Source organism: Pecten maximus, chromosome 8 (genome assembly GCF_902652985.1).
Source record: "Pecten maximus chromosome 8, xPecMax1.1, whole genome shotgun sequence".
NCBI lineage: Eukaryota > Metazoa > Mollusca > Bivalvia > Pectinida > Pectinidae > Pecten > Pecten maximus.
Window position 1 is genome coordinate 18428252 of NC_047022.1, and position 19274 is coordinate 18447525.

The window sequence follows — 19274 nt, forward strand, 5'->3', positions numbered from 1 at the left end:
TTGATATGCAGTGATCAAGTTAAATGGTTATCAGTCGGAAATGTTTTGAATTTGCTGTATGTGATGTTGATATGCAGTGATCAAGTTAAATGGTTATCAGTCGGAAATGTTTTGAATTTGCTGTATGTGATGTTGATAGTAAAACTCAGTCTTTGTATTTTCAGAGGAACAATGTCAAGTGGAGGACATCGAACAGGAAGAGTCATAGTGTGACCGTATACATGTGGCTGTATTGGAAGCTTAGTAGCAACGTCTTAATTATTATTATATGTAACGAAGGAATCGTTTGATGCAACGAGTACCAAGCATGTCATCTCTGGAACTTGCGTTTCCTGCTCAGCAGAGTGTGATGTTTTCTATCAAGATGTAGTGCTAAAACACATCCGAGATGAACTATTTTTGTTAATAAATTTTGCAGAAAAATGACAATTTTAAAATGACTTCAATTCTAACAACCTTAAGGTAATTCATCTTGTGCTTTTGGGGGGGGGGGGGGGGGGGGGGGGGGGGAAAGTTGATTTTAAAACTTAACAAAACTGATTTCTTGTTCCATATTTAAGTAGAAATTAAAATTATACTGAAATCGGCTTCGTACTTGTTACATCAAATCAGATTATTGAGAGGATTTGTTGCTATAGTAACCATTCCTGTAATTCGAGGCCCTGTAGAAAGTGACCCTGCCCCTGTTAAGGGCAGACAGCCCCAGATTTAGTGTAACTAGAGTTGTATTGGTCAATGTTGAGAAGGAACATTGGTGTGGTGAAACAGACCTTGATGTCCAAAGAAAATATTCCCCATATATATGTGGTTAATTGTAGGAGAAAAAAAGGAGACTAAACAATAATATTATTAACTAAAAAAATCTTAATACTATATTGATATACTGGTGATGGGGGACAGGGCCTGACTTCAAATATTCTATACGGGCAAGTCAATAAAATTATTGTTGATATTGGTAGTGATACATTGTCTTGAGAATCTCGAGTATCATGATCCACTTGCCAGAAAACAAGGACAAAAAACTGTTCCAGTAACTTAACAGCTTATGCATTTCACACCCCTGGAATCGGCAAAAATCATTTGTTATGTATCTGGTGAAAACTGGCATTGATTAAACAAGTCCTGGCAAATAGATAAATTCACAATTTATTCCGAAAAAAAAAACTTTTTTTGAAATACGAACTTCAGACATTGACTGATCAAATATTGTTGCTCAACATTGTTGTGTGTACTATGTGTTTTCAAATTTACCATGTCCATTTTCCATGATCACGTGTCCTGGGGGACAATCTGCGAGTGCTATGATTGGTTTAAAAAAGGTTGTAATTTTATTGTTATGGTAAATGCATGCCATCATTAAATGAAAGTTTTCTCATTCTTGTTGAAGTTTTCATTTGGTTTCATAGATATTACCTCGTACCCTTGATGTCTTGATATGAAGAGAAAAAATTCTAGCTGTGACATTGCATTGTCTTATTTTTGTGAGTTCTTTTTTTTTAACCTGGAGTGTAGGTATTGTGTTAGTATTTTGATACTCTAGCCTCTCTGTATAAGGGATAAAAAAAATCCGAGAAGTATAGATATATCATTATTCCCTCGCAACAGATTTGGAGGTAAGGTATAGCATTGTCATCGTACTTGGGAGCCTACATACATGTGTTGTCACATACCTGTCTGCCCACTAACAACTTTTAATCTTCATGGATTTTCATCAAACTTTGTTAAAAAGGTTATTAATTGGAATACCTTTCAAAGATTTCAGATTGCTAGGGTCAAGGTCATCGTTACTATTTATATAAACCTCGGTCTCCCTTTTTGTTGTAGGAGCGAGGGAAATTGTGTTGTTTGCAATGCCTTGTTACATTATTTCTACACGTAGTTCACAAACATGTTTATTTTGGGAAGTCTTTATAGTCCAGGATCAGATGTATACATTAAGACTAGTTACCTTAACATTCTTGCAGCATTAGTAACTTATTTGAAGAAATGTCCAGTTCATTTTGAACTTTCCTCTGAAAGTCTTGTAACTTCTCATCCACTGGTGATAAACTTCATTTTAATACCCATCATTTTCTCTAGATGTTGTTGATTGCACTGTCAGTTTTCCTGTCACACAAGTAGTAAGCAAATTGAAGCAATTTTCTTTGTAGAATGATTGTCATGAATTATGTTTCTGTAATGTGCTTTTTTAACAGTAAAACATTAAAAAGACTATATACTGCCACTGTTGTGTGATTTTTTCATGCTCCATACCTCAATGTGGACACTAGTGAAAAGAGTTGTTCTTTCTCCTTCCATCTGTCATCTGGGAGAAAAAAAATTAGTTTGTCTTACACTCGCTCATTAAAAATGATAAGATCCTGATATTTTGCATTAAAGTTTTAATTTCTGTTGGGACTACAAAAACTGACCGCGATATTAGCTATTGCAAACCTCCGGTGAAGATCAGAAGTGTTTGATATGATCTGAACTATGGCAGTTTGCACTTCTCAGTTGAGATCATGGGCCATCCTATGCTGTTATAGTTGTATCCTTGAGCTCTTAGTTCTGGTAGCATACAATGGGCTTCGTGTATGTCATTCAGTAAGGTTCCAACCAGCTCCCTACAATATGACTCCAGCTGAAAATGACTATCTAGTAATGATGAAGTAACTAAAACCATAACCAGATGATTTTAATCAGAATGAGTAATAAATAAGAAAAAAATAGAATCTTTTTTTTATATCAAATCACAATTGGCCATAAGCTAACTGTTGATTTTGGCACACTCAAAATTATACTGCATAACTAAATTTTAACAGATTAGTCCAGTGGTAATTTTGCACATCCAAAGTACCTGAAAGTAATATACAGAAACTTCCAATTAGCAGATGTCTTATAAAGTGTATTGTGCTAAATAAATCATAAGAATAACACTATTTCCAATTTGTAAACTGTTTTGGAAAGCATTTTTTTATAAGTTGTAATTTTCAAATGAAACTTTTCAAAAAAACAAACAACTGAAAGCAATATGATTGAGAACATGAAAAACTTGCAACACAATACAAAGCACCTTGGATTATGAACAGTAAAAATTATGTTGAAATCATAATTCATCAAGAAATCTTAAGAAAATGTGGTTATGAAATATGATGTTACATAAGGGATTGGATATGCACTCGGAATTTAATTGATAACTTGCGCTGAAACCCTACTATAGTAAATATTTTAAAGACCTTGGGTCAGAAGAATTTTTTTCCTCTATAAAAGCTCTTGCCTCTATGTTAGGATACAAAATTCACAATGAGAAAAAAAGTGTTAATGGAGTATGATGCTGGACATGGCATGAAACCACAAAAAACTTTGGAAAACCCATAATTAGTGTCGGTCCTAAATGTTTGATTACATCACAAAGGTGACAAATCTGCAGATATATATTGCATTCTACAGGAGTAATGGTTAACCACTGCTCAGCAGATGGTCATCAATGAATAATTGATATTTTTTATATATAATGGCATCAGTACTGCCAGTTGAGGCAATCTGTAGAAGGCAGCTGGTTTGTTTATGCATTGAGGAGCTGGTTTGTTTAATCTATATACCATATTACTGCTGAACAAGAGTTACAATATGACCACCCACAAACAACAAAGGAAAGAGCATGAACACAGTAAGCATTTAAAAAAATAACTTGGCATTCGTGTCCTTCTGAAACACATGGGACTCCTGTGGTTGAAATTCTTGCACTTTTGTTTGTTCTGTTGTATTTTTAGTTCACAACAAGGATCTGTAGTATGCTGGGGTGAAGGGATTCCATATTTGTTCAAATTAATCAACCTGACCTACATTTAAGTTCACGGGTCAAATAGCTGAAATCTTAAAACAATTCTAGGCCCATGCATCCTGGGGTGAAGGACTAAGAACACATTCAAGGTCACAGGAGTAAAATAGGCTAAAATCTTTAAATAAATGATTGATATTAGGCCAATAATATGCTGGAATGAAGAACTACAAAATTTATTGACATGCATAAACCTATCATTCTCTGGATTTTAAGTAGCCTTCAGAATTGACCTAGATCAACTTCAAAGTTGTTGTAGAATCAGTTGAATAATACAGACCCATATGACCTCTTGTTACAAATCTTAAGCTTTTCAATGCCCCATCAATGAAAAAAGGTTATTAAGAAATAAATGGCAGACAAAAAAAACTTTGAAAATAAACTAGTTTCAAATCGATCGCAACTAAGGCAAGCCTCAACATACTAACAATATCAAAGAAACAAATGTCTTGTTAGTTACTTTACAATTAAATCCTGTACTAGTTACTTTACAATTAAATCCTGTACTAGTTACTTTACAATTAAATCCTGTACTAGTTTCAAGTCCTTCATGTCATTTGCTTTGTAACCCACTGGAGTTGAACTTATATAGTTATACTCTTGTTCATTTTCTTTACTGTAAGCTAAAATTGACCTACATTAGCAGGCAGATCTATTTTAAGCATAATTCAACCATTGATGAAGTATCTTGCTCGAATCGCCACAAGGTTAAGTTTGGTGACCACAATCGTGGCATATGGCCTCTCACATTGTTGATATGAACTATTGAATTCAAAAACATACATTGTGCAAAACCAACTTGATAGTAGGTATTCACACATACTATATTTTATTGGATTGTGAGAAAGGGGAGATAATCCTTATAATTTTTTATAAAAATTTTCACATGGCAGCTATGACAAAAACCTTGCATGCAACTGATCTCAATCGGTTGGATACTGAAGTTTTTTTTCCTCCTGTCAACATGTTTAATAAAAAGCGAAACAGCTTTATTTAAGTTTGAATGAGGCAAAATATACCTCCAATGTATCGTATATTTACCATTGCATGGCAATACTACTACCCATATATTACAAACTCGGGCCATTATAGGGCCTAGAATGTCATGATCAATAGTTAACATCATAATAGAAAACATGAGTACCATTGGTGTTTCTGGGAAGACGGCTGTCTATAAACAAGCATGCAGGATATCTACATTTATTTGAACTCCGTGATGACGCATATTAATATCCTGTTCTATGAAATTAAAAGTATTGAAGAAAAAAAAAATGAATGAAGGAAGGAAATGATATGGGGTATTGGACTCCTTTCAATTGGCCTTTGTAGGTAATATGACTGCACAAATGAAAAAAACATTTAATGTCAACATGACATTGCTTACCAAGTTGAATTTGGCTTTGTCAATCTGGCATTCATATTGCCTGTCAATACCAACTAGTGACAGCTCTCTGCTAAGATATCTACATAGAAAAAAGGTGGGTGGGTAGATTTCAATTTTCTCAAGAAACTGAGTGCTAAATGTTCCTTGCATACCAATATTTTGATGCACTTAGCGACAAGAATGCATCAAAAGAAGCTGGTATTCAAATTAATTTGCTGAATAATGAAAATATTAAATTAAAAACACAAATGATATGTGGCAATTTCAATTATCTCCCATCATTTCCTGGCCTCTGATTGGTAAAAAATTAATTATAGTCTAATTTTCATGAAATTTGTGAAGTGGGAAGACTGGGCACTTTCTTAACCTCAGTTTCACATTTAAACAAAATGGCTGCCATTTCCTGGTCTGTGATTGGTCAAAATTTACATTTTGTTCGATTTCAAAGAAAATTGGTTTATAGGGATATTAGGGGAATGGAAAATTCAACTGCATGGGTTTTGCTACCGCAGTAATCACACAGACTTCTGATTGGTCAAAATTTAAATATTATTAAATAAATATTATTAAATTTTGATGAAAATTTGTGTAAAGGGGTATTAGGGGACTTTCAATTCAACTGTATGGGTTGGGCTGCCATAGTGACCACATAGAGGCTTCTGATTGGTCAAAATTTAGATATTGATTGTTTTCTTTGAAAATTGGTTTATAGCGGTTTTAGGGACTGCAAATTCAACTGCATGGGTTTCATTGCCAGAGAGATCACATCTGCATCTTTGGGAATTTGGGAGACTTTAGTAATGGTTTGCTTTTACAATACGTATTTGTTGTGTAAATGCAATGGAGTTTCAACTAAACTTACCAACAAAAATCCCTATACATTGAAGATATGCGTTATCCATAAGGTGGGAGACTTTAGTAATGGTTTGCTTTTACAATACGTATTTGTTGTGTAAATGCAATGGAGTTTCAACTAAACTTACCAACAAAAATCCCTATACATTGAAGATATGCGTTATCCATAAGGTGGGAGACTTTAGTAATGGTTTGCTTTTACAATACGTATTTGTTGTGTAAATGCAATGGAGTTTCAACTAAACTTACCAACAAAAATCCCTATACATTGAAGATATGCGTTATCCATAAGGTGGGAGACTTTAGTAATGGTTTGCTTTTACAATACGTATTTGTTGTGTAAATGCAATGGAGTTTCAACTAAACTTACCAACAAAAATCCCTATACATTGAAGATATGCGTTATCCATAAGGTGGGAGACTTTAGTAATGGTTTGCTTTTACAATACGTATTTGTTGTGTAAATGCAATGGAGTTTCAACTAAACTTACCAACAAAAATCCCTATACATTGAAGATATGCGTTATCCATAAGGTGGGAGACTTTAGTAATGGTTTGCTTTTACAATACGTATTTGTTGTGTAAATGCAATGGAGTTTCAACTAAACTTACCAACAAAAATCCCTATACATTGAAGATATGCGTTATCCATAAGGTGGGAGACTTTAGTAATGGTTTGCTTTTACAATACGTATTTGTTGTGTAAATGCAATGGAGTTTCAACTAAACTTACCAACAAAAATCCCTATACATTGAAGATATGCGTTATCCATAAGGTGGGAGACTTTAGTAATGGTTTGCTTTTACAATACGTATTTGTTGTGTAAATGCAATGGAGTTTCAACTAAACTTACCAACAAAAATCCCTATACATTGAAGATATGCGTTATCCATAAGGTGGGAGACTTTAGTAATGGTTTGCTTTTACAATACGTATTTGTTGTGTAAATGCAATGGAGTTTCAACTAAACTTACCAACAAAAATCCCTATACATTGAAGATATGCGTTATCCATAAGGTGGGAGACTTTAGTAATGGTTTGCTTTTACAATACGTATTTGTTGTGTAAATGCAATGGAGTTTCAACTAAACTTACCAACAAAAATCCCTATACATTGAAGATATGCGTTATCCATAAGGTGGGAGACTTTAGTAATGGTTTGCTTTTACAATACGTATTTGTTGTGTAAATGCAATGGAGTTTCAACTAAACTTACCAACAAAAATCCCTATACATTGAAGATATGCGTTATCCATAAGGTGGGAGACTTTAGTAATGGTTTGCTTTTACAATACGTATTTGTTGTGTAAATGCAATGGAGTTTCAACTAAACTTACCAACAAAAATCCCTATACATTGAAGATATGCGTTATCCATAAGGGGTAGAATTTATCTCCCCATTTTGGAAAGCTGAATTGCCCCAGACCGTGTGTTACCAGACTACAATTAATTTTCCATTATTCTACTCATAACCTCATCGAGGGGAAGGGGGGTTGGTCAGGAGTTGGGCCCCTGGACGAATCGGATGACAGTTCTAGTTATTATGCCTCCGCCTTGAAATGCTGGGGGCAGGAACTGCGGAGGTTTCAGGGTGTCGAGTGGCAGCGGGGGCATTTATGTTGTATTTCATTTAGGGAAAGGTTGTGTGTTAGAGTTTTGGGTATTAGTGGTTAGCTTACAGCTTACACATCTAGCTTGGCTTTAGTTGAACTGATTGATGAAGAATGAAAGGAATGAAAATAATTTTTGAACTCCAACAGATTGTTAGAGTTTTTATTTGTCTTTTGAATTTTGTATATCATATGAATGTAATATGTAGCCATTGACTGTCTGTTGTAGGCGAGGAGATTACTTCAGATATATGGCCGAGATCACATCAGATAAAGAACGCACAGAAGCTGCAGAAAATGCCATGCTGGCCTACAAGAAATCTTCAGAAATATGCGAGGCTTCATTACCCTACACCCATCCTATCAGATTAGGTCTAGCACTTAATTACTCTGTTTTCTACTACGAGATACTCAACCGTCCAGAAGAAGCCTGCAAGATTGCCAAACAAACCTTCGATGATGCCATCAAAGAGTTGGACAAGCTCCCAGAAGAAAATTATAAAGACTCCACACTTATCATGCAACTTCTTCGGGACAATCTCACACTATGGAAATCTGACACTAACATGCTTGACAATGAGGAAGGTGAGGGCTGCTGGATTAAATAAAGCATTTCTTAAATTTATTTTAATGATATTATTAATGATAAGAAATTGTAGCTTACAAAGCTAATTTTTCTGAGAGATGTTTTTACTCTCCCTAGATATTCAGTCTAAATAAAAAAGATAGGAAGAGAAGCCCAATCTATTAGAGGGTGTTAATATCCTTAAGTATGTAACTTGTGGCATTTTATACATTTATATAAAAAATAAATAAAAAATAGCCTTTTTTTGTTTTCAATCGATCATGAAGTCGAATCTGTCCAAACAACCGCCTCTACCAGGTGACGGTTCTAAGTGTCCATTTAAATTTTCCCCGTGCAGGTTTTCTCTACATTTTAACTCTAACAAGTCACCATCTGTTTACGTGACCAGCGATCACAGTTTTTGTCCCTATGATAACAATAACTCTCTAATAAGCTACCGTGCGTTTACACGACCATTGACCACACTTTTATTTTACCCTGTGATAACAATAACTCTAAACCACCTGTAATTACTTTTTGTCTGTGGTGTAACATTTATGCTTGATTTCCACAGGAGTGTGATGTAACATTTTTGCCTGACTTTTCCTTACCAATGTATGCTTTATTTCCACAGGAGAGCAGCAGGAGGAACAAGTGGAGGACATTGAGTAGAGGGAATAACTATTACCCACACGACTATGATAAACTTTATCATGGGACCATCTCCTTACACTCTCCATCCTTCTACTTCAGCAAAGTCTGCCTGGGATATATTAGTTATATACTGGAACTGTAGATCTGTTAAACTTGACTGAGGTTGATACGTTGTGTTTTTTTGGAAGCCAAACAAATTCAACACTTTATTAATATGCTGATTTATAGTGATTTTCCTTTAAATACAATGAATATGTATGTGTCTTTCTGAAATTCTTATTAGCAATATGCGAGTTTGTTATCTTTCAGATGCTCTGAATGTGACTATTGGGGTAATTTTGTTTGAATGCTATTGAAATATTTACTGAAATATTAATTTGCCTTTCTCTATTACTTTTTCCAAGATACCAGATAATTTGCTGGTACTATGATCAAACATTTGAAGTAAGACATTGGTGTTATACCTTAAAATCCTGACAATAAGTTTTGGCTGTGGTTAATTTGGTTTAAAGGCTACAATTACTTGTTTTTTAGACTAGCTTATATTCAAGATCAGATTTTTAGCTGCAGGTAGAGTCTCTGAAGTTACACGAAAATTGAAATATTAATCATGCTATTTTCTAAAATATTCAAATGTCGAATCACAATACATGGATCAGTTGAATAGTGAATGACAGAAATCTTATAGTTTTAAATACAAATCAGATTTTCAACTTGCTAAAACTTAATAGCATTATTTTCTATTTTCAACACTTTCTTAGATTCAAGATACATTCCCTGCAATGAATTCATGACTTATATTAGAGATCATCTTCCTTCTGGCTAATTATCAAGATTTTAGGGTATTTCCTTATTGATATGTCATAAATGGGGAAACCCTTCAAGTCAATATCAGTATTATCTTGGTAATAGTGAAAACGAGTCTTTGACTTGACAACAGGCATAACGTGATAGAAGTGAAAGACACATTATCATATTTTTATTTAACTCAGAACATTCTTTTCATCAATTACAGGTCATTGTGCTTTCATTACACATTTATGAGATAATCAAGGATAGCAGTTTTGTAGTTTACATACTAAATAATGCTGTAGGTGGTTACCAGTAATATTGAAAATTAATACCTATTTTGAGGGAAAAAAATTGATATATTAATGTTTTAATAGTTTAAAAAAAATCTGATCAGGTTGTTGAGTGAGTCAATTGTTGTGAGTAAATTTTGTTTGTTTGCAAAATGTATCTTAAATGTTAATGATAACTGAATAGATTTGTTTCCTTAATAAACTATTTGATTTTTATAAACTATGCACCCACTAGACTAATGCTGTAAGAAAAAATGCTGACGTTATCAAACTTTTGCGTAGTATATCATTCTTCTTTACGAGCTATTTAACTCGCAATTTGTTTTTACTTTTCTACACATCACAGTCCGGTATGATAAAATAGAAAACTTCAACCGATTTTGCCTAAGAAATAGACCTAGAAAGTTGTAAGAAAGTGTTGAAAAAGTATTAGAAACTCTCTGAGCCTTTTCACTTGCGTAAAACACATATGCAATGCCATTATACTTTTTACAGACTAAAACTTATATATTTCTGAAATTATAAGTATCAATTTTTTTAAACAGAAATGTTTGGCTTATTCTGAATAATAGATATAACAATTTAAAAGAATGGTTTTTTTATTTTGAAAATTAACCTCAGTTTCCATAATTAGGTCACAAATTCAGCAACTGGAACATTATGAACATCACAAATATTAACAAAATTGGTTTATGCATATTTACAATAAATATCTTAATTTTGACAATACAAGTGATTAAAAAAAATTATGTCATTTTATACATAAGGTAAACTCTGTTGAATAAATTCCTTCAAAAAAAAAAAAAGATTGTGAATTCTTGATTGTTCTGACTGAATCAGGTTGTTGTTGTTGTTTTTGTATCTGTGTTGTTTCTCTGTGTTGTTTCTCTGTGTTGTTAATCATGATTTATCACATCCTCCATAATCCAGAAAAGCAGGAATTATGGTAGAAAAATCCATTGGGGTATATGATGATACTTTCCTTTTGGTTTCCATGGCGATCTATTTCCAGTTGGTCTAAGTTTCTAAGGAAACATAAGAAAGAAACAAAAATCGAACCAAATAGAGAACTTAATTGTGATAATTTGAATGTTTCATATGTACAGATTTGTAATGTTAAGAAGTTCACAGGTCTATCAAATACACTATAAAGAAAGTTTAAAGCAATTAATTTCAAATTTTGTTTGAAATTGTAAAGAAAAAAAGTTTGGAAGATAAGAGGCCAAGAATATGAAATTATTTACTTTCACTTTTAGCGAAAATAATTCAAGCTACAATTGTTATTTTATACAATTTCAGAATTATATGAAAATGTAAATTTGCATGCATGGTTTAGAATAATTTTTGGTGTTTATATTTGTAATTTATATTTTTCGTCTTTTTAAAATTTTTGATAGATTGGTTATTGTTTTAAATCTGAAATGAGACACATTGTAGTCCTAGAGGGGCACTGAAATGGTGTGATATGTACAAGGATTACAGAATGTTGTAGTCCATGTTACTACGTGTTGATGAAACATATTTTACAAATGCCTCTTTATGAATAGCTGCAAATGACTATTACATGCCGTTTAATCAAAAACATTTATAGTACAAAGGAGATAAAATCTATTATCTGAGTTTGTTTAGTGGTAGTGAAATTGTTTTCCGAAACATTTTCGTTGCTTTGATAATGATCCAGAATGTCATTTTTTGGCTATGTATAATATTCTATAGTGTCGCTGTATTACTACCCATTTTGTTCTGGAAAATTGGTTGAGATAAAAAAAAGTATTTCAAAGAACATTCTGAAAAGAAAAACCAAAAAACCTGACTAGATAGAAAACAGTCTTTCATAAAATTGTCTAGATACAAAAAAGAAGGTATACAAAGCTGTCAAGATAGAAATCTGTCTGGATAGAAAGCAATTGTACACAAAACTGGATACAAAACAGCTATACACAAATCTGTCTGGATACAAAACATTGAAAACAGTCCTTCACAAATATGTCCGGATAGAAAACAGTCGTTCACAAAACTGTCTCGATAGAAAACGGCCGTGTACAAAACTGTCTGCATAGAAATCAGTTGTACAGAAAACTGTCTGCATTGAAAAAAGTCATGACTACTGAAAACTGTCTGGATAGAAAACATACATACACAAAACTGTCTGGATAGAAAACAGTCATGACTACACAAAATTGTCTGGATAGAAAACATTCGTACACAAAACTGTAAGGATAGAAAACAGTCATGATTACAGAAAACTTTGGATAGAAAACATTCGTACACAAAACTGGATAGAAAACAGTCGTACACAGAACTGTTTGGAAAGAAAACAATCGTACACAAAACTGTCTGGATAGAAAACTGGTCATGACTACAGAAAACTGTCGAGATAGAAAAACATTCATACACAGAACTGTCTGGATAGAAAACATACACAAAACTGTCTGGATAGAAAACAGTCTTACACAAAACTGTCTGGTGAATGAATAAATATTGCAAGGCAAAACTGAGTCAAGAAGTTGATCAATTTTATAGGCTCTTTGTCCACAAACTGATTATGTTTTGTAAAGTCAAGGTAAACAATTTATGATCAATATTTAAAGGTCGGGGTTATGAAATCTGGATGATTTATGTCATCAAAAAGTCATTACAATTCTTTTTATTTTGTTAATTTAATCAATACAGTATTTCAAAACACGCCTGGTTCCGTAACAATGATATAGGCCTATTTGGTAAATTTTTGTAAATGGAACTAGTTTCCTAACTTCCATCATATCAGACGGCAAACTTTGCTGTCATTGAGTTGCACAAAATTACTTACTGCAAGTACTCTGTTATTTTTTTGTACAGCTTTTAGCTATTCTGAATTAAGAAGGAAAAAACAAACAAAAGCAAAAATTGTCATAAAATATACTCCACATTCATAGATTGATTTAGTACAAGCATAATTTTGTATAGTATGAAGATGCTTGCACTTGTAATATTACATTATGTACACAAGACCAATAAATGGGCCTTACATTTAAGTAGGTATAATTTTATTTTCATTACTTATTTAGATGGAATTGGTGTAAAACAGTTTTTCATTCCCCCCTTCTTGTACCTCTGAGGTATAAACTTTGAACTAAGTATTTACATACACACATACCGTATATATATATATACAAGAACTGAATTTCCTGTGTTTAAAATGGGATTTTTTTTTTCATTTTTGTGTGAATAAAAAATACACTGTACTGTATTAGGTAGACTCCAAAATCCTTATTGCTTTGAATATTAAAGATTTCAACAAAAAAAAAATCAATCGATGGATTTATGTTGTTTTTATCAATGAGGTGAACCATTTAGTTACTTGCCATTGACTCAACTAGAGGAAGTTTCCCTTTAGCTCTATTGGCAGCACTTGTAATCTACAGCTAGCCATAGGGGGCTGAAAATGGATTTTGATAATTAGAAGTCTGTGTATGAATCCCCCCCCAAACCCCCCAACCTTGGGACCCAAGCATACAGTGCAATATTCCTCTTATTTTTTATTTCATCATTTCACTGTATTAATTAGAGATGAGTTCTGATATGTTGAAATTTAGATGTAGGTATAGTCTGATACTACAATCGATGCCGTTTATTTTTGGAAGAAAAAAACCCAACAAAATGGCTGCCATTTTCCTGGCCTGTGATCGATGAAAATTGGTATATAGGAGTATTAGGCGACTCTGAATACATTTACATGGGCTTTGTTGCCATAGCAAACAACAACACGGAGGCTGCTAATTGGTACAATTTTAACATTGATCGAAATGAAAATTGGTATATAAGTGAAGTATGACATCACAAACACTTTTATGATATCAACTTCTTCATTATAACTACAGAGGTAGTTCCAGGCCTAGTTCTAAGTGCATTACAAATTTTATCTTTGCATTTTCTTTGAAGATTATAGATTTGTCGTTGCCAATGTTAAATTTTTATACGCCTGTCCTATTTGACCCTGTGTTTATTGCCTCGTGAACAGCCAGGGCCATTTTGAGGCAGGGTCTTCTTGTAGTAGTTGGTGACTACCTCACAGAATAACATACGGAAGGCCGATCTAAAAATAATTCGGTCATTATAGTATCCTGGTTATTTTATCTTTTTTCAGCCTTATTGTAATATTACAGAATATTATAATAATATTACAATATGCAGGTTCCACTGTTCAATCATATCACTGTTATGAAATATTCGTTAAGCCATTTTATGTGTTCCATATTAATTGCGTTTTGCACTCTTCTATCGTACAGGTTTGCATATGGTTAAAAATAAGGTCATTATTACTATATATAAACTGAACTCATCTAGTTAGGGTTAGAGGCATTGTTTGAGAAAGGTCTTGGGGGGGGGGGGGGGGGGGTGTATATGTGTTAAAGCCAAAAAAAAAAGTCTAGGGTCATGATTAATGGTCAATAACACACTCAGTTGAAAACCACCAGGTTTGTCCATATAAACGACCTTGACCAACTTTAAGGTCACAAAAAAGATATGTTGAAATTTTAAAATAACTTGCGAGTATTTTTGGCAAGTAGAGGGGGGGAGGGGGGGGGGGGGGGGAGTTATCAAATTTTGATCTATTTTCAATATCACATTTTAAATTATTCATCACTGCATGAATTAGAGGCTTGGGGTCATAATAGTTTGCCAATTGCCTGCAGTGTTGAAGGGCTATAAAACGTAGTATCCAAATGTATTAAAATTGGGGTCGGAACAGAAAATTTTAACATGTTTTATAATTTTATTTCCACAGGCAAGGGGATTACCACCGCTACCTTGCTGAATTTGCAAAAGGAGCCGACCGACAAGTGGCTGCTGAAAGCAGTTTATCATCATACAAAGCAGCAGCAGATAATGCAAAGGGCCTACCACCTACACATCCGATCAGACTCGGACTCGCCCTGAATTTTTCCGTTTTCTACTTTGAGATTTTGAATTCAGCAGAACAAGCCTGCGAGGTCGCCAAGACAGCTTTCGATGACGCTATACAGGAGCTTGACTCTCTGAATGAAGATAGCTACAAGGATTCAACCCTGATCATGCAGCTTCTGAGAGACAACTTGACACTGTGGACAGCTGATATGCCCAACCAAGATGGAGATGGTGAGATTTAATTATACTAATATAATAATGTTAAGCATATTTAACTTGTCTGCAGCAATGAGGGAGGTAAAGTAAGGCAACAGCATCAACATTTGGAATGTGCAAACTATATTTATTGTATTGTTAGATCCTTAAGTGTACAAGTAGTTTTTTTCCATGGGTTTTGTGAGAGACAAACTCCTTAGTAATACCAGGTTATTATTTTTAGCTTAAATGAATGATATATATTTTTTTTAATTGGTTGATGATAATTTTCGATTGTTCATTGATTTTAATGGATTTTAGAGTTGAAGCAGGGTCTTATGAAATAAAGAGTGGATGATGTGATATAACTCCATAAAAAAATCTTAATCACAAGCCTTCTTGCATTCGGCTCACATTTTTTTGAATTTTCATTGGGCCAAATTTGTGTCCTAGAAAAAATAAATTATCTTCATCAGTCCCAGTGTTAATTTTGCTGTGTACTTAATGTATTTCCAGGCAACAGCATTGCTGGATGATACAGTTTTTATTTATAAATATTAGTGTTTTATTGTAATTCATACAAGAGATCTTTGTTTACTTGTAGATCAAGAACAACAGAGACAGGATGATGCTGAAGAACAACAGGAAGAATCCTAATTTTACTGCCCAACTCCTGGACATTGTTGCTGGGGTTTTCTGATGTTACTTCACAATAAAGATGAACTCTTAATTTTTTTATTGAGGACGATAATGGATTTCAGAATTAGAAAGGCCATATATAGTTTAACACCTGTGGAACAGACAACAGACCATCTTTAGTCTTATCAAGTGGAATATGGATGCTTAGTTAGACTTGTTGATTCAAGTAACAGACTGTATTTCTTATACATGTGTTTGAGAGATTGCTATGGAAAACCCTTGATATTTAAAACTGAAAAGGGAGACAATCCCTTTGTCTTTGATAATACTGTAAAGATACTTGTCTGTCACCTAATGATAACGTGCATTGGTGATGTCATCTTGCGTAGACGTATAGATGTTTCCCTTACTTAAATCTTTAAATATGTTATGGTGGTTCTATGTGTTGTGTAACACTGCTTTTTGTCAGGAGACTTAATTCTCTGATACCTGTTCTTCCAGCTGTGATTCAACCCACCTGTTTTGGTCAAAAGAATACAGATAAACTGGTGTTTTGGATTCAATAATTCTCTCCTCTTTCCAATTTTCACATACATGTACTTATATGAATAAAATATAAAGGCTTGTAAAATATTTGAATTTATCAAAGTATTGAATAATTATTGTCTAGAATTTCAAATTTATTATTCTTAGAAGGTTGGATGGTTTAAAGCAAATACCAGATTTTGAATGTAGGTTTCTTAAATATATATATGAAAAAAATATATATATGTCATATGGTAAAGATAGCTTGTACTTTTGGCCAGATTTGATTTGATACACACCTTACTTTTTCGCTAATATTTTGTTTTTCATGTAAGCTTCCAGATGTTTCAAATCACCCAACTTATACCAAATGTTTTTACATCGAAAATATCTTTTCTATAGAAAAAAATTTGGAGTTGAAGAAAGTGGAATAGTCTTTCCTTTCATCGACTTTATACCGTTATAAACTTTGATAATTGTACTCTAAAAAAGCAAATAAGGTTTTCCATTTCACAGTTATACATCAATGGCTCATTCTGAATTTTAAAGGTCCACTCTGAATAAATAACGTTCAAAACAACAGCCGTGATAGAAGTACATACATCCTATCTTGTTTACAACAATGCATGTATTTTTGAAAATCTGTTACGTGTGAAAGGCTAATTATTCATGTTTGTCTGACCAAGTATATATCCGTTAAATCTGATAAGATGTATTGTTGGTTTACTGCATACAAACGTGTATCAATATTTACTCCCAATTTAGTTACGGCTTACAGTACTAAGTGTATTTTATCCCGACATATCCTAATGCTTAAACTAGAGTTGTTTCCCTTTGTTCACATGTCATTGCAGATTTTTTAGAGTTAGCTGTAATGGATGTAACAATCCATCAATCTTAATACTGTACTGATAAATATTCAAAATCAATCTCACATACAATGCCTAGTAGTTACGTTACTAATGAATTTTCAATACAATTTCCAAATTAGAATCATATTTAAACTTATCAAAATGCAACTAGCAATCAATTATACATCTTAAAAAAAATATGAAAAATATAAATTGCTTACTAAACAGGTTGTTTGGTTAAAGAACCAAGTTTTCGGTACAGATTTGATTTCATCTTGTATAGTGGCATTTTTATAAACATTCTATAAAGTTAAGTTTGATTAAGTTTTTTTTTTTCTTTTTCCTTTTTGTTCAGTGTTGAATTGTAACGTTTACTTTTTTCAAGTTTTGATATTTTTCATTCCATTGAATAGTCAGTTAAATACTAGGTGAGGGAATACCTACTACTCACGCCAATTTTACCATGGCATAGCTTAATATACATACATAATTATTATATATCGATGATATGAGATTTCCGGTTAAAAAATGACAGGGACGGATTGAGGCCAAGCAAAGGTAATTTCATTTTGAATTACTTTCTTCTATTTCTTTTCTAAATAACAAAATGATAAATAAATTTTATTCTTAATTTTCTATTTCTATATTTGTACTTTTGTTTATTTTTGAAAGACAAAATATTAAATCACTTACTTTAAAAAAAGTATGCTTTAAGCTTATCATGCTTTTAAAAATGGACACATTTCACTGCACTGAAATTTTAATGACATTGTCTCATCAAATTACAACTTGTTTTGTCCCTGTATAATAAATGTAAGATTTCAGGATAAGCTAGTTAACATGTGGGCAAGGATATTAAGGGACTAAAATACTGTAGTTTTTTCTGGTAGGTGGCAATGCTAAAATAGAAATTTAAGAGAATTTCACATGCAAATGAGATGTTGGGTATACATCAAAAGGATTCAAACTCTACAAGTCAGTTGAATTTGTACCAACAAGGAAGAAAAAAACTTTTTTTTTTAAATTGTATTAGCGTATGTCTTTATGATAAGTAATCATGTATTGTGAACTTTTTAAGATAAATTTTAATTTCTAAATATATATTTATATATTTTCATATTTTTTTTTTTTCAAATTACTATCAGTGAACTAATTGTTGTGCTAATTGTTTTGTTATGAGTGTTGTGCTCCATGCAATTGATCTTCTCAAATGGACTTTAGGAATATGCTCTTCATCAGAATGCCAAATACATCAAAAAGATTTAGTCTCGCACTCAATATCAAGTTAAATAAGAAATTAATATCAGCTTTGTCAGATTGTTATTTTCTTCGTATTGCAATTTTAACAAAAATACTGCTGCTTGTAAAATTCTAGTAAAGTAACAGTATTATGAAAAGACCATCATTAACAAAACTTAAACTATCTCATAACAGTTTGGCATACATGAAATATATTTGTCAAATAACCCTGGATAAAATAATTAATCAATACAGTAATATTGAATTTTATCATGACACAGTAATATGTATCTTTCAATCAATACTCTTTTCATTAGATAATTTTTTTTTTAATTTCATGTCAAATTGGTGAATTTTATACAAACTCATTCGAAGAAGTGGAAATCAAAAGTTGTATTTCATGGAAATATGTCATAAGTATGCCTTACTACAATAGATTTTATTCAAATTTAGGTAAAATATTTGATATTTATTTAATAAGTTGCTATTGTATGTTCATCACAATTAAAGTTGATTGTATTAAAAATTTGGATTATTTAACATAATGTATATTTTTTTGTGAAAACTTGTAGTATTCTTACCTTGTTTTATGACACTAGAAGTAAAGTTTGGTATCATATGATGTGTAGATGGACTTAGATAATATGGAAATAACCCTTTGTTAGGGCCGTGCTGGTCAGTTTTTGCTTTAGCAAAAGTATTAAAATGGATCCAGTTCTTAAACATTGTTTTTGTTGACCTTGTAAAACAGTTTGTTTACACCACACTTTTGTCCTTCTGTTCCAGTGAAGATAAGAACTAAATTTGGTTAAAATCTGATGAGCTATTCAGGAGGAGGAATTAAAAAAAAAATCTGTCTGTAGTCACATCTACAAGAGGAAATGTTTCCTTAAACCTTATAAAAAAAAAACTGACTATTTGACGTAACCTGAACCTTGACATAAACCCTGAACATCGTCACCTCCTG

The 19274-nt window shown here is 32.6% G+C and overlaps 1 protein-coding gene across 3 annotated transcripts in view; it reads left to right on the top strand.

The window, feature by feature from the left end:
• The window catches only part of LOC117332672 (14-3-3-like protein), a 50417-nt gene extending 31387 nt beyond the window's left edge, over window positions 1-19030 (top strand). The window contains exons 4-5 of one of the 3 annotated variants that reach the window (XM_033891666.1): window positions 14740-15089; window positions 15658-19030. In XM_033891666.1, the coding sequence (XP_033747557.1) occupies window positions 14740-15089; window positions 15658-15710 (403 nt within the window). In that variant the 3' untranslated portion in view covers window positions 15711-19030. Of the gene's footprint in view, window positions 1-164; window positions 2225-7899; window positions 8256-8869; window positions 12864-14739; window positions 15090-15657 lie in introns of those variants that run through there. The other 2 variants (XM_033891667.1, XM_033891668.1) reach the window with 2 other exon arrangements.
• Window positions 19031-19274: the final 244 nt, after the last annotated feature.